The sequence below is a fragment of the Daktulosphaira vitifoliae genome, unplaced genomic scaffold (assembly GCF_025091365.1).
Source record: "Daktulosphaira vitifoliae isolate Bord-2020 unplaced genomic scaffold, ASM2509136v1 Scaffold_2, whole genome shotgun sequence".
In the NCBI taxonomy this organism is placed as follows: domain Eukaryota; kingdom Metazoa; phylum Arthropoda; class Insecta; order Hemiptera; family Phylloxeridae; genus Daktulosphaira; species Daktulosphaira vitifoliae.
The window spans coordinates 31,857,863-31,873,097 of NW_026099573.1; the positions used below are offsets into that span (position 1 = coordinate 31,857,863).

At 24.8% G+C, this 15,235-nt stretch overlaps 1 protein-coding gene across 1 annotated transcript in view; it reads right to left on the minus strand.

Moving 5' to 3' along the window:
* LOC126899325 (cell growth regulator with RING finger domain protein 1-like) overlaps positions 1 to 15,235 on the minus strand; it is a 35,039-nt gene that overhangs the window by 5,314 nt on the left and 14,490 nt on the right. Inside the window, exons 3-4 of the mRNA XM_050674117.1 lie at positions 2,492 to 2,663; positions 30 to 177 (exon numbers count right to left, since the gene is read on the minus strand). Coding sequence (XP_050530074.1) covers positions 30 to 177; positions 2,492 to 2,663 — 320 coding nt within the window. The remainder of the gene's footprint in view (positions 1 to 29; positions 178 to 2,491; positions 2,664 to 15,235) is intronic.

The following is a 15,235-nucleotide window of genomic DNA, read 5'->3' on the forward strand; positions in this document are numbered from 1 at the left end:
TATTCTTAAGTTAATATAATATTACTTACCGTCTCGTCTGGATGAAGAGTAGAATTTTCTGGTATATCTCGTATGAGGAATATAACCAGAGGATAACAGTGACGAGGTGGCGTACCCAGATCCAGCTTCCCTTCGGGCATAAACATTTGTACAGTTTTTTCCGTATGGCTAGTTTCACTAAAGATAATTTTTGATTAAGGAAACATTCAACATTATAATATGAAATCAATTTAATATTAAAATATATAAATATAAGCAGTTCTTTTAAAAAAATGCCTGATATCTACATTATATATAATTAAATAGATTTTGCAAAGAACATTACAAAAATTTATTCCAAAAAAAAAAAAAATGTTCTATATTTTTTCCCGTAGATTACATCATTTTTTAATACTTATACATGGTCGAATAAACAAATTTAGATACCCAAGGTCAACTTGTAACTAATAAAAACAGTACCCATCGTTTAATAATAATTATGACAAAAATTGAATATGAATTTGATTATTTAAAGTATAATATAATTTTAGTAGGTCAATATATTACAAAAGGTCAACTTATATTCTGTTTACATTAGTGCATATTTAACATTAAAAAAATTTATTTTAATAGCCTCTTTACCCAACATTACTATTTTTAATAATTTTATATTATTGAAATAACTTTTTTTCTTATTTATTCGATGCTACAAACATTTATTTTATACCAACACAATCAAATATAATTTATGCAACAAGAGAAATTATTCTATAAATATCTTTATAAAAATGACGAAAGTAAATTCCTTTTATATAAGATGGGTTTTAATTAAAATTAAAATTTATGTTATGCAATTTTAAATAATGATAACATAAGTTTGATTATACAAAGCTAGTTACTTGATAGTAACTTACCATAGAACATAATACTTCATTGCTAATTACCAAATTTTTGACAATATATATTTTTATTTAATTTGATATAAAAAATTATTACATTGCAAGTTAAAAAAAACCCTATGTCTTAATTAACTCAATGGAAAATTTCATAGTTTAATATTTCTACTATTTAAAAACCCTTTTAGTATCTATAATTGATTAATTAACAAAATAAAATAAGCACAGATAAGACTAATAAATTAAGATGTTCTTGTTTATTATCATTTAAGACATTTTAAATATATTTTTAGAATTGGCATAACTGAAATGTATCTTAGTATTAAAAGTATAATATTTTAAATTTATTCTTCTTCTTACTATTATTAATAGACTTTATGAAAAGTTCTAGTTATCGAACAATTAAGGATTTGTCGAAATTAAACTTTTACCTTAAGCAAATTATATAATAGATTAATTATATACCAATTAACTTCTAAAATCTGGATATAAAATTAATTATTTTATCAACTCATAATTAATTTTAATGCTCTAAGGTATAATTATAAACAAACCTAATTTATTTGGTTTATGTTAAAAACCTAGGAGGTCCTTCCAATTAAACGAAATGTTGATCACTTATAGAATATTAAAAATAATTAATAGGTGTGTTATATTTTGCTATAAAAGTCATATATCACAAATATAATTACTCAAAATTAATGATAAAGAGTTAAATTTCAAGTAAATACTAATGGTATTCACTTATTTAGGGTGTTCAATTATTGGACCAGTTAGTCTATTTATGCCATAGGCCGGCTTGGTCTGGCCGTCGACATGACACACAGAAAATCAATAATAACATTTAGCATCAAAACGCATTTCTTGGCTCTTCCCAAATGTTCCAGTTGGAGTACCATTGATTAGCCTCATCCCTCAAGCTATAGTTTGAGGGATTGGACTGACTTTTTTTCTTTACCAACTAGAGGGCGTTTCAGCTCGAAGATTAGCTGACTTACACGCTAGTTATTAGGACTGACTATAAAAACCAGGACTTTGGGCTTAACTCTAGTTAACAAAAACAACTAACACACAACAGAATTTTAAAAAGATAAAATAAATCACAAGTTTTTAGAAACTGTTATAAAAATCGCATTACGATTTTTTATTCAAAAATAAAATTGCAGCATAAATAGAGTGTTCCGTAAGTAAGGAAACGGGTTTCTCTTGTTCTCATTGTTTGCAACAATTGACCTGTTTCTTTACTTACTGAACACCTGTATACAAAATTTAAGCTGCAGCACCGTCCTCCAACTATTATTGCTGATACTGTCATTTATACAATTTAATGATTTTGTTTTCTGTGAATGTTAGTTTTAAGTAACATAATTATTATATTCTATAATTTTCAGGTTTTACACTAGTTATTAATTTAAATAATTTTGAATTTTTATTAATTTATACTATTATATTAATCACAATGATATTTTTAGAGAATTTTATGTCTTTAATGTATACTGTATAACACGCATAATATATAGTAATTAAGCGCAGTACTTATGCATAGTAAATATAAATAAAAAATATATTATACTACTCGTGATATGTATGTGAATTTTTGTGTAATATAAGGATACTATAATTTTAATCCACAGTGTTGGTAATGACCTCGCAATAAAGCGTCTTCCTTGACTGCTATTTGAAAAGAACTCCATGTTTTCCACAAAAAATGATGTAGTTCTTTAATGGAAACTCCCCAAAATGCCTGTAACGTATACGGTACTTGACTCGAAACAGTGCATCGAAGATCTGTAACAAAATTATTTTAATATAATTTGTTATTTATTGTTTAACCAAAAATTTTAATTTTTAATTTTATAAAACACTACAGATTAAAGCGGGTAGGCAAATAAACGTTTTTTAAATAATTTTCTTCAGAAGCCTATGATAAGTTCATAAATTAATGTTGATTTTATACTAGTAATACATATGCTGTTTATAAACAACATATATATAACTAGTATTATGTTGACACTCAAATGCATAGACATATAAACTAATAGACAGTGTTTAAAATCTAAGCTGTAGACTGATAAATCAGAAGATGGATAGATTAGAGAGGGAGAACGAGAACGGTACCCCCAAATTATGTTTTTACTCTCTCATACCTGAATTAAATGATGTGATGATGTCCAAATTATGTTTTCACCAGGATTATTTCCAAAAATATTTAAAATTTACAATGATATTATAGGATATTTTAAACTGTTTACATATATTTTAAACAGGTTTTTTTAAACATGTTTTTTAACAACCCTGGCTTTCACTTTCTCACTCTACTTGTCCAAGAAAATCATGGGCAGAATGGTGTAGTAGGTGCTATCTATTAGTTTACAGGAGTAGATAGGATAAGATTTTCTCCCGTGATACATGTATCCACGTACTTTTAATAATTTTTCAATAAAAATGTGATTTTTTGTAAAAGAAAATGATATTATCATATGAAAAAAATTTGGAACTAAAAAAAGAAAAATTATTTGAGAAAAATCATCCTTAGGTGATTCTTGCGCCTTAGGATATATCTTCTATAATATTAGAGTTAATCGTTCTTTTTATTATTTTATAATATATATATATAACAAAATATATTGATTTTTCATTCATCGTTAAATCTGTGCATATACTCAGATATACTATTTAACGTAGTACATATAATATTAACTTAGTAGTCTACTTAATTAACAAGTGAACACTTAATACAGAAATATTTTGGAAGAAAACTTAGTGCAATGCTAAGTGTACGATTCCGCTAATAAAACGATTGTTTTGTGATAATGTACCCATAACGTGTTCTTATGAAGTACTGTAAGGTCTACTGTAAATAATATAGTGGTGAATAGATGTGTGAAGAGACCGCCAAAAGCGATACCCCTAGACACGCTGTGCATATTTCATTTGTTCAAACAATACTGATGTTTTTTTTAAGTGCTACTTATCCATAAAATAATATATGCCTATGTTATCCTTGTAGTATTAATGACAAATAAATCAAGTGATTTTTTCATATATCGTTATTTGCTATTTATTTAATAATATATATATATATATATAATCATCATGATTATCAATACAACCAATGTTTTTAAAATTATTTTCAAAATAATCTTGATGGAATATATTTTAAACAAAGTCAATAAAGAAAGAATTTTATTTTTAAAACACACTTATTTTTTATAGCTGTAATTTACTTATTTGATTCACTTTTATTGTTATGGTGACATAATTGAATAACAAATTAGATAAAGTTACTTAGGTTAAGGCCTGCTCTTCTTCTTCTTCCTCGCCTTAATCCCAACTACTTGGGGTCGGCCACCCTTATCTTAAACTTCCACTTGACACGATCTCCCACATCATCGACGCTTACATCAGCTGTCCTCATATCGCATCCCTCCATCTCTTTTTTGGTCTTCTTCTACCTCTTCTTCTTTCAACATTCATTTCTATAACTGTTCTTACAGCTTCCGATTCTTCTCTCCTAATAACATGACCAAACCATCTAAGTCTATTTTCTCTTATCTTATTCACGATTAACGCTATACCTATACTCCTTCTTATATGCTCGTTCCTTATTCTATCTTCTCTAGTTACTCCACTCATCCATCTAAGCATTCTCATCTCTGCTACACTCATTTTCTGCTCTACTTTCTTATCAATCGTCCAACACTCAGAACCATACATCATGGCTGGCCTCACTACAGTCTTGTAGAATTTACCTTTCAGCCTCATTGGAATTCTTTTATCACATAAGACGCTAGACGCTTCTCTCCACTTCAACCACCCGCACTTAATTCTGTGTCTTACATTCTCGTCAATACCACCACTTTTGCACAACTGACCCTAAATACTTAAAACTCTCCACCTCTCCAATCACGTCTTCACCTATTGTCACTGATTTCCTCATTTCACCTACCTCGTGTTCGTAAGGAGTGCTAACTTTTTTTAATATTTTTTCTATAATATGATATTCCGCAAACAGTCAAATACTATAAAACAGCTACATAAACACACTACTATCACAACATATTATACGGATACAACAATAGGACGACAAACACTCATGAGACTCTACAATAAAAAATAACGTTTATGAGTTGTACTAATAATTTAGATATTTATGATTTTATTTATTAAGAGAAATATTATAGTATTAATTTAAGCCATTCTATTGAAATTTCGTAATTAAATTAAAAAAATTATTTTTAGCAAGTAATGAGTTATTTTACATACAATAATATACAGCCACAGCATGAAAATATCAATTACCGTTTTTAATAGATTATGTAAATATACGAACCAGACGTAAATAAATATGTAAACCAAACATGGGCAAAACCATATTTTATTTGCAAATATTCTGTGATTCATGCTATTTTTTTTTTTTTTTTTTGTGAATAAAAAATAACTGTAAGAAGTTAATGAGTGTCGTCATCTAAGAAAAAATTAAAATACTAAATGGTTAAACAGGTTACAAAGAAACATTGCCATGAAGATTAACATCAAAACTGAGAGGGTCTCTCGCCAAGACTATTTTGCTAGCTGTTAAAGTATTAGCATTTCGTTAGTTTTATGCAGTTAAAGAATTGACTTCTATATATTCTTGTAAAGAATACATAAATGTCACGAATCTATTTTTTCAAGTAGAAAATTTACATTTGCAAAACATGAGATTGAGTGTTATTTTCACTTAATCTCATAAAATATTATCATAATGACTTAGATATTACAGATTTCCTAAGTAACGTCTTATTGTTATAACTGATAAATGACGTAAAATCATTCCTAAGAAACACATGAAGCAGTAATTTATGTGAATGATTTTGATATAGAGCAAGTCAATACAACCTGGTTTGGTAATAATGCTAATCAACATAATCATATATAATATTATAATTCATTTACTGTATTTTTTACTGTGTCTTGCATCATTTTACAAAATATAGAAGCCTTTAACACAGGAAATTGATTTGTTTTTAATACACACAAGAATCGGAAATTATTTTAGTCCATCTTTGACATTGTTAATAAAACACATGTAAAAATTCATATTAAAGAAAAATAAAAAGTTAAATTTTTCATAGTGTTTTTGGGGTACTAATTATTTTAATTAACTATATTTTACAAATTCATAATTTAGACAATGAAATAGGTAAAGATTTACATAAAAATTTTCAAAAACTTTATTATCATGTGTAAATTTGTTTTTAATAATAGTACATTCATAAATGCACACTTAATTATGAATAATAATTTAGTAATGTAATTGATATATAACTACAAATAAATGTTGAAAATATGAGTACTATACCGTCGACCTTCAGTCTGTCACATAAAAAATATAAAAAATTGTATGAAATTATCAATTATGCATTATAATGTATAATTTAATGTTTTATGTTTAATACTATGTTATGAATTGTATAAGACTGGAGCATAGTTTCAATAAATATTTCATGGTAACTAATATAAATCGTATTAGCAAAAATAGGATCTTTTTTTTTATTAATAATAAACACATTTAGTCATAGGCAAAATAATTTTAAACTTCAATTGTCTACCAACCCTAAATTAACGTCTAAACTAACGAACTAGTACTATTTATTTCTTCATGAAACACAAAAAATATTAATGATTTTATCTGCACATTACACCCACAATTGATTAACATATTATATGTTAATATGTTATGATAATCCATTAACATTTTTATCTAATCAATCAATGACAGTTAAGGTTTCAGTATTAATATCATAACCTCTAGTGGCCTATAGACTAAATTACATTTTGAATAAATAACCCTGAAGTATGATTAAGTTAAAAATTGCCCGCCGTGGCTAACTATAATTTTATTCAAAATTCAGTGGTTTCGCTTCATAAATATTATAATGAAAATAAATAAATCCTAAAAATATCATATTATCATTAAGCTTTCTAACAAAAGTTTTTTATCCATCACAAACAAAATATATTTATTTAATTGATTAAAACCTTTAAAACAAAGCAAAAGTAATAGTTATGAATATTATTGCTAAATGTTTTATAAAATAAAATAACTAAATTTAGAATAATTAAGTATTATTAACTAGATATTGTGGGACTCAATGCAAAAACTTATTCGAGGGACTCTTTAATAATTTTTTTTAATAAAAGAGACATTTTTTTTGCTTTTCATTTATGCATATGAGGTCTTTTAAAACACCAGGAACTAGGTAACTGCATTGGTGACATTGCCTTTCTACCGACCTAGTATCACACTATTAGTATTAGAAATAATTGATACAAAGAAAAACAAATAGACGCGTAATTACAATTTCTAATGAAATATTCATAGGCGGAAATCTAATATTTTAGAAAAAATAAAAGTGTTACTACTTTTTTTAATATAAGATATGTTAAATAAACAATTAGAAACAAATTAAGACTTCCTCTTTTCTTGTGGATAAATTAAACTTTTAAACAGTGTAATTAATTTAAAAATACTGCAATGATAACAAATCATTGATAACAATCAGTCATCACACAGTATGTTAAAAAACATAATCTTTGTTTTAATACATTTAACCTTAAAAAACGTGTTTTATTGTGTATTTATTTTGAATATATTAAAGTAATGGTTTTATAAAAAGTGTTATTAATCATATTAATACTAATAATCATAACAAATACTACCCCCCGTTATTTTGACAAATGTTTTTTTTTCATAAAATTTTTATTAAATCTTGACTTATTTTTATATACCATTCTTACAAGTTCATTGTAAGAAACAATAATTTCTAATGTTTTATAATACCCTTCTTACTTTCTAAATCTTTAAATACTAATATCTCATAAAGTAAAACTGATTATCGATTAGGCAAAGTTTTAGTTTTTACTAAAAAGTAGTATGTTTCCAAAACAAACATCACCCTTAAATCTATAAAGGCATTAAAATAATTTTTTTTTTTAATAAACTTGATATTTACTATGATTGATAAAAATATATCGAACTTTAAATTGTAAATTTTTATGAAAAAATCATTATTTATTAAGAAAATTGTATATTATATGCTTAATAAATCACACTGTATAATTCGCATAATATTTTACATGCAGTCGTTTAATCTGATAGAAAAAAAAGTCCCAAGTTAGATTTTTAAGATAATACAACGCAAAATTTAATACAGTCCTTGATCTTCTATTTATTACTTTACTTTATTAATTTAAGACAGGTTCGGTTATAATTATAAAGGTTGTTATTATATATGACTTTATAGCTTCGATCCGAAAATTTGAAAAATCCATTCAATTTCAGAAATTTAATTAAATATCCCAAAATTACACTACAGTAAAAAATGATATTTTCAAACTAATTTTCCTGCATTTTAAGACTGTTACAACTTTTTTTAAAACATTGTTTTACACTTAGTAAACTATTGACAATAAGCTTTCTTTTGATATGCTTTGTATGATAATAAAATTTAAAACCAGAGTACTGTAGCGGTTTTAAAGGACCACCCACACATGTAAATTATTTTTTTTTACTCGATTTTTGAAAATGTTCAGGAACGTCTGACAACTTTTAACCTATAAAAAAATTTAAGTTCTTGAAGTATACTATAGTATAAATAAAAATAATTCATCATTTTTGATTACTCTACTATGTGAAATCGGCCTTCAAATTAAAAAAATTAAAACAAATAATTTCCGGTGCTTATAACTGGCTCTTTAAACAGAATATACTGATTGGATACGCCACTGCTTTTGCACCTCGAGTAATACAGTCCTAATCAATCCACCAGACTCAAATTTATTATAAATTCAAAATCTATCATAAAATTTGTATTAGTTATAGTTATCTATAACACTAACATATACTGACAGCATTACAAAATTAATTATGAATTAAGTAGTAAATACAATATTAATGAATAGAAGATACATCATAATAAATAAGAAAAACTACTGTTAGAAATTTAAAGCCAATTACAGCTTTTACTCAAATATACTCTCACAAACAAAAACTCAGTTGTATAATATTTTATCATGATTAAGAATACTAATGAGTGTCGTCAAATATAAATAAAAAAATTTAATTAGATTTAATTTCTAGAAAATATTCATTTCTTTGATAAATTGAAAAAACATTTTTTATTTAAATTTTATTGTTACATTGTACATATTACATTTACACACATTTAAATATAATGTATAAAATATTATTGTTGTAGTTTTTAATTCGTTTCGCCGGGGAAACCTTGAGAGGGAACACTTTAAACTATAGAGCCGTAATTATAATCTGGGACGTGTCGCCATGACGTAACAACCTTCAGTCTTAGAGTCGGCCCCACCTAAGCCTCATGAGTTTTTTTTTTCAAAAATGTTTATAGAATTTAATAACAATGACAATATGTATAACATTTTCACATATAAAATAAAAGAACACTTTGAGACATATTATCAAAGTGGCGAACAGAATCTTATGGCTCGTTAGGGCCAAGTCATTTAAGTACTATGCGATTGACAAGCATATTTTTTATTAAATAGGTAATTAATTTGAAATAAATAATTACTATAGAGACCAAAGTTATATGAATTTATAAATTTTGTTGAAGCCACTTAAGAGGGTCTTTTGTTTGTGCCACTTTGTCGTAGGATTATACAGTATAATAGAATTATTTTTCGTTTTAGAAAAGGATTAACCTCCTTAATTACCCAAAACTATTAACTCGGTTACAAACATTACTATGTTTTCAAGTTAATTGATAAAATTTTTTACTGGCTAATGGTGTGTTCGGAACTAAACAAATTTTTTTTTTAATGCATATATAATCGGACTCTAATTATGAAATTTCAATTTTTGAAATCTTATTTACTTTAATGCTATCGAAATTATTTTAAAGTTAAATAAATTATCCAGAAAAACTCTAATTGTACAATAATAAAACGATTACTTATCAGATACGTCTTCTTGCAATTAATTTATTCATAGATTACATTTTTGTATGCAAGCATAAAAGAACATTTATTAGATACAATCAAATAGTACCTTAATAAAGTAGGTAATAAAACCATTTTCGATCAGGTGTTGAGTAAAGTTTATACCGTAATTATCAACACGATAATTAGGTATAAAAATGTTAATAAGTTAGTAGTATCATTATTGATGAAATATATATAAAAAAATAATCGTAAAATGGTTGTCTATTATTTTATAGAAGAAAGCTGAGCTGTAGGCTATTAATTACAAGAAATTAAAATTTTATGTAATCAATGTAAACCAAACGGTTACACATATTTTTTTAAACACACGTTCAAAATTAATTATTCTGTTCTTATCAAATGCAATAACATAGCCAATTTATTGACAGTTTTATTCTAATACAAATATGTATTAAAAAATAACTGAAATTTATTATCTATTTTACTACAATTACAACTTTTTTTTAATTACGTTTATTAAGAATAAAATTTATGGATTTTTCTTCTTGTTTGTTTCACTTACATATTAATATGAGGTAGGATTAACAATAATATTTTTCCCATCTATTTAGGTGTTTATTATCTTTTGAAGGAAAATTCATGAAATTATACATTTAAAAAAAACATTATTTGAAAATTAACAAAAATATTTAGATTTTTATGATTGAAATAAAATATAAATTGCTGTAATGCAATGCACGTTCAACACTAAAATTATACTTGAATTGAGCAGTCAAGCAAATAGTAAAAAATAAATCTATTGTACTCAAGTCTCGCCCTTCAATTTTTTACAAGTGTTGACTATTTACACTTCACTCTACTGTGGAGTTATACAAAGTGATCAATGCGTTCAAATAACTCAAATACACTTAAGTATAACACAATGACCGGCAAACGGCTACGGATGTCGTCGTTCTGCTTTTGCTATTTATACAAAATGCGATACCAAGGATACTCAAGGTTCAATAAAATCTATTGATCAATTCACTAACTCTTCCTATATCAATTTAAAATTTATTTTTCCACTGACTCATGTTAACAAATATTTTTTATTATTCTGAAGTAATTTGTTGAAAAATATTTCTACAAACGTCATGCGCAGCGTTAAACAATACAACTAATCAGAGTATCGCTTTCTATTTACGATAAAAAATACAACAAATAAAAATTATATATTTTTTAGTATTTAATAAACACTAAAGCCAATAAAATATTCTCTTAATAAATACTACTTAATAGGATTTCTTATTTACCGACGTAATTTACATGTTCTTAAGGAAGCGTAATAAGTAAGGAAGACTTAGAGCTGATGTAAACATCAGAATCGTCTTAAAAATGAACACTTAATAATTTCATAAATAAATCATAAAACAATAATAAATTATAGATAAGTACAGGCTTTTATTTTCAAAAATCGACGTGTTCTCGATACCTACTAACAAGTGGGAGTTAAATAATGTAAATGGATAATGTATACAACTTATATGCAATAAAATAAGGAAAACATAAAAAAAAAAACACATTAGTAAAATTCCACGAAGGAATTCAAATAAAAAATAAATTCATAATCAACTAGGCACTACTCTTATGGGTAAAGAAGTCATCGACAAAACAGACACGAAATTGTAACTTAAATAATAAACTTCTCCAATATTTTTATTTTATCATTTATAGTTAAATCGGGTTAATTAATACATTTTCTATACATTTATGTCAATCCGAATCTAAATAAGTAGGAACATTAAAAAAAAATATATTAAATACATCCATTTTTATTTTTTTTACATATTGATGTTTATTAAAAGTAAAATATGGAGAACTGAAAAACATCTTTGACTTTTGATTAGTTTTATAGGACACCACTTATGTATTTTATTACTTTAAAGCCAATAAAATTTGTATACAGAATTTAAAAGAAAATATTATTAATTATAAAAACTCGCATAAAAATATTGTTTTTATTAATAATTTGATAAACAAATATTATTGCAATATAAATATAAACTAAGTGATCGCGAAATAAGTATTAAACCACAGAAAGAACTATAAAATGATGTCAACGATTAAGACACATAAAAAATGAACTTTACTATTTAATAAACGGTATAAAGTATGAAACCGTTATGTAACTCATAGAAAAACATATTTTAACCGTTACTTCAATGTTATTAATAGCTTAAAATAAGATAGATTTCACAACTTAATGAGTAACCTATTTTCCATTTACGCGAAAAAAAATAAGTTTTTTGCAACATGCATTCATTTACTAATATAAAGTAATAGATAAATCTTAGTTATAAGGACGAAACTGAAGAAAACTGTGTCAGTTAATACAAGAGACATAGATGTAATTATTTAAAAATCTATTAAGTAAAATGCATTATATGTATTCGCCTACATAACAATTAATTCAAATTGACGTACATCAAATAAAAGTAAAAAATAACACAAGAACAAATTTTAAATAGAACGTGAAAGGTGTTTGGCGGCGCGTTTGTTTAATAATTTGTTGACGGTAGTTAGTTATAATGTTATATAAGCTTTATACTTTAAACCGGTATTAGACTTTCTATGGACAGTTTTTTCAAATTACGTTAAGGCCAATAATCAAAAAAATAGATATTAATATAAATAAATACTAAAATTAAATCAATTTAGATATAAACGATATAAAGTTAGTAGATATAAAGTTAAAAATACATAAATTCAACTATGTTTTAAGGTTTCTTGATGAGGTCTATTGAAAAATTTATCTAACACCACATTGATGTCAATTAAAAAAAACATATCAAAACAAAAATTATACATAAAATTAAATCAAACGTAAAATAATATGCAAAATACCAAACATTTATTACAGCATCTTGATTATTAAGACCTCGAAAGTTAAACAGGAAAATTTCATTTCTAATTTGTTTATTAATTTGAGTGGTGCAAAATATTCCTTCAAAATTAATTAAATAAAGTTTATACTCATATTGCACACTATACTCCATAATCTAATAAATAAATATGCGTTAATTATGATCATCGATTGTCTATTTTGCGATTAGTTGGAAGAAATATAAGATAAATATATAGAAAAAAATATATAGAAAAAAATATGTGGGTGGTTCTATGAGTCATCAATCTATAGCAGACTTCGTATTACTAACATACAGATTTTTTTTAACAAAATGGTAATGTTTTTGTTAAGTATTAAGTACTTCCGCACCATAAAAATTGTCACTATTTCATTGTTCTTTTTGTTTCGTGTATTTCAAGGTATTTTTTATTTTGATTAGTACAGGTAGTAGCTTTTCACACCACTTCGATTTTTATTTAAGACGCATATAAAAAACATAATGAACCTTTTATAATATTTAACATTGATCATGCCAGTATAAGGTATCATAAACGATAAAACAAACGTGCACGAATATTTTTTCAATTGTGTAGAGTAAATATCACGTTGAACGCGAGTGTCATACCATAATGCTTTGTAATTTATATACTAATAATAGTCCAATGCCGTTTATACACCATTTGGATTTTGGTAATACGTGTCTATACTAAGCACCAAAATTATAAATATTAAAATTAATACCCCAATTGGTAATATATAAAAAAAATAAAAATGATATTTGTAACGACGTTTGGTAGATATAATAACTCTATCAAAAAATAATTAACTAAGAAGGTTAAGTTCGTATAGATTTAAGGGGTTAATAGATTGCGATTTGTATTTTATGCTGTGCAAATTAGTTCTCATAATTCCAGATAGAATTTTTATTATATATATCCTTTTTCTAAATATGTGTTATTTTTATTTCAAATAACTTTCCAAAAGAAAAGAAACTATTTTATTATAATGGCATGTTCTTTGTGCTTGTTAATCTCTGTAAATATTTGTACAGATATAGTGTAAAAATGATTTATGAAACGATTTTAATTATTTAAGAAATTAAACTAAAAGATTCAAAATATTCTATAGAGATGCGAAATGTATAGATAATAAAATTCCACATAAAGATATATATTTACATACAAAAGTCGTATGTTTTCCAAAATACGGCCATTACAATAATAGATAATTATTTCACATAGCATAAACTCTTTAATGCATAATATAAATCGCATAAACACTAGCCTTCCCAAATTTATGTTTCAACATAATGTCACTGAGACCTCTAATATAAATTGATATCGTCAATTATTTACGTTATTTTATTCCATATTACAATAAAATTCTTGAGTAAACTTTACTTAAAAAAATTTTAATGAATGTTTTACTTACATTAATAATTAATATTATACTACCTACAAAATGTGTTAGACTTGTTGAGGCCTTGCTGAGCAAAAATAATAAGAGAAAAACTAAATATGATAAATAAATACTCATTATCATTAATCTACATATGATCTATTTTTGTAATGCAGTATTGAATAAATAACGTAATGTGTTTTTTAATCATTAAAACAACCCATGAAATTTTGTTAAAGTTTCAATTCAAAATTATGAAATCCTTATTGATCAAGTAAAATAAACTTTTTCTAACAAAAGTAGAATATTACTTCTTTAGTGATCACTATATAAAAATATTAGGCGTTTAATTAAAACATTCCTATTAATATGAACGTAGATCAATAGTTTAAGGTAAATAAAATTCAATAAACAACGATTTGTTACTACAAATAGTAAAAATACCTGAGATATTCACTTGTTAAAAAAGATCTTCAAAAAAAAAAAAAATTGTAAATTTTAATAATTAACTAGGAAAACTATTAACATACTTAACCAATTAAGTTAATTTATAAATCTAAGTATATTATTATTTTGAATTACCCTATAATTCGTTAAAATAACATTTAACTATTATAAAAACTGTGAGGTATTAATTATTATTATAGATTACAATTTATTTGTTATACTACTTAATTAATCACTTAAAGAATATATCATTTAAGTATAACACAAAGAAAAATTAAAAAAAAACATTACTTTTAACTTATTATTGCATTAAACAAGTGAATCAAATATGCCTATTATAAGTAAAAACAAAAATATAAGAATAAATATTTATTGTTCAATGTAATGAGTTACAAATTATTATGAAAATAAATATTTCTGTTAAAATTAGTGATGGGAAATATCGAATAAAAACTATTCGATAGTCTATTCGAATAGTTTTTAAACTATTCGATAGTTAATGCTAAAAATAAACTATTCGGTTGTATAAACACAATTTGAATAGTTATACGATAGTTTAAAATATTTGAAAATGCCCATTACTAATTTTTACTATTATTAATTGTATAATAATTTGTTTATAAGTATTCGTTAATTATCTTCTTATTATAATTAAGTATACTTAATAAAAATTTTA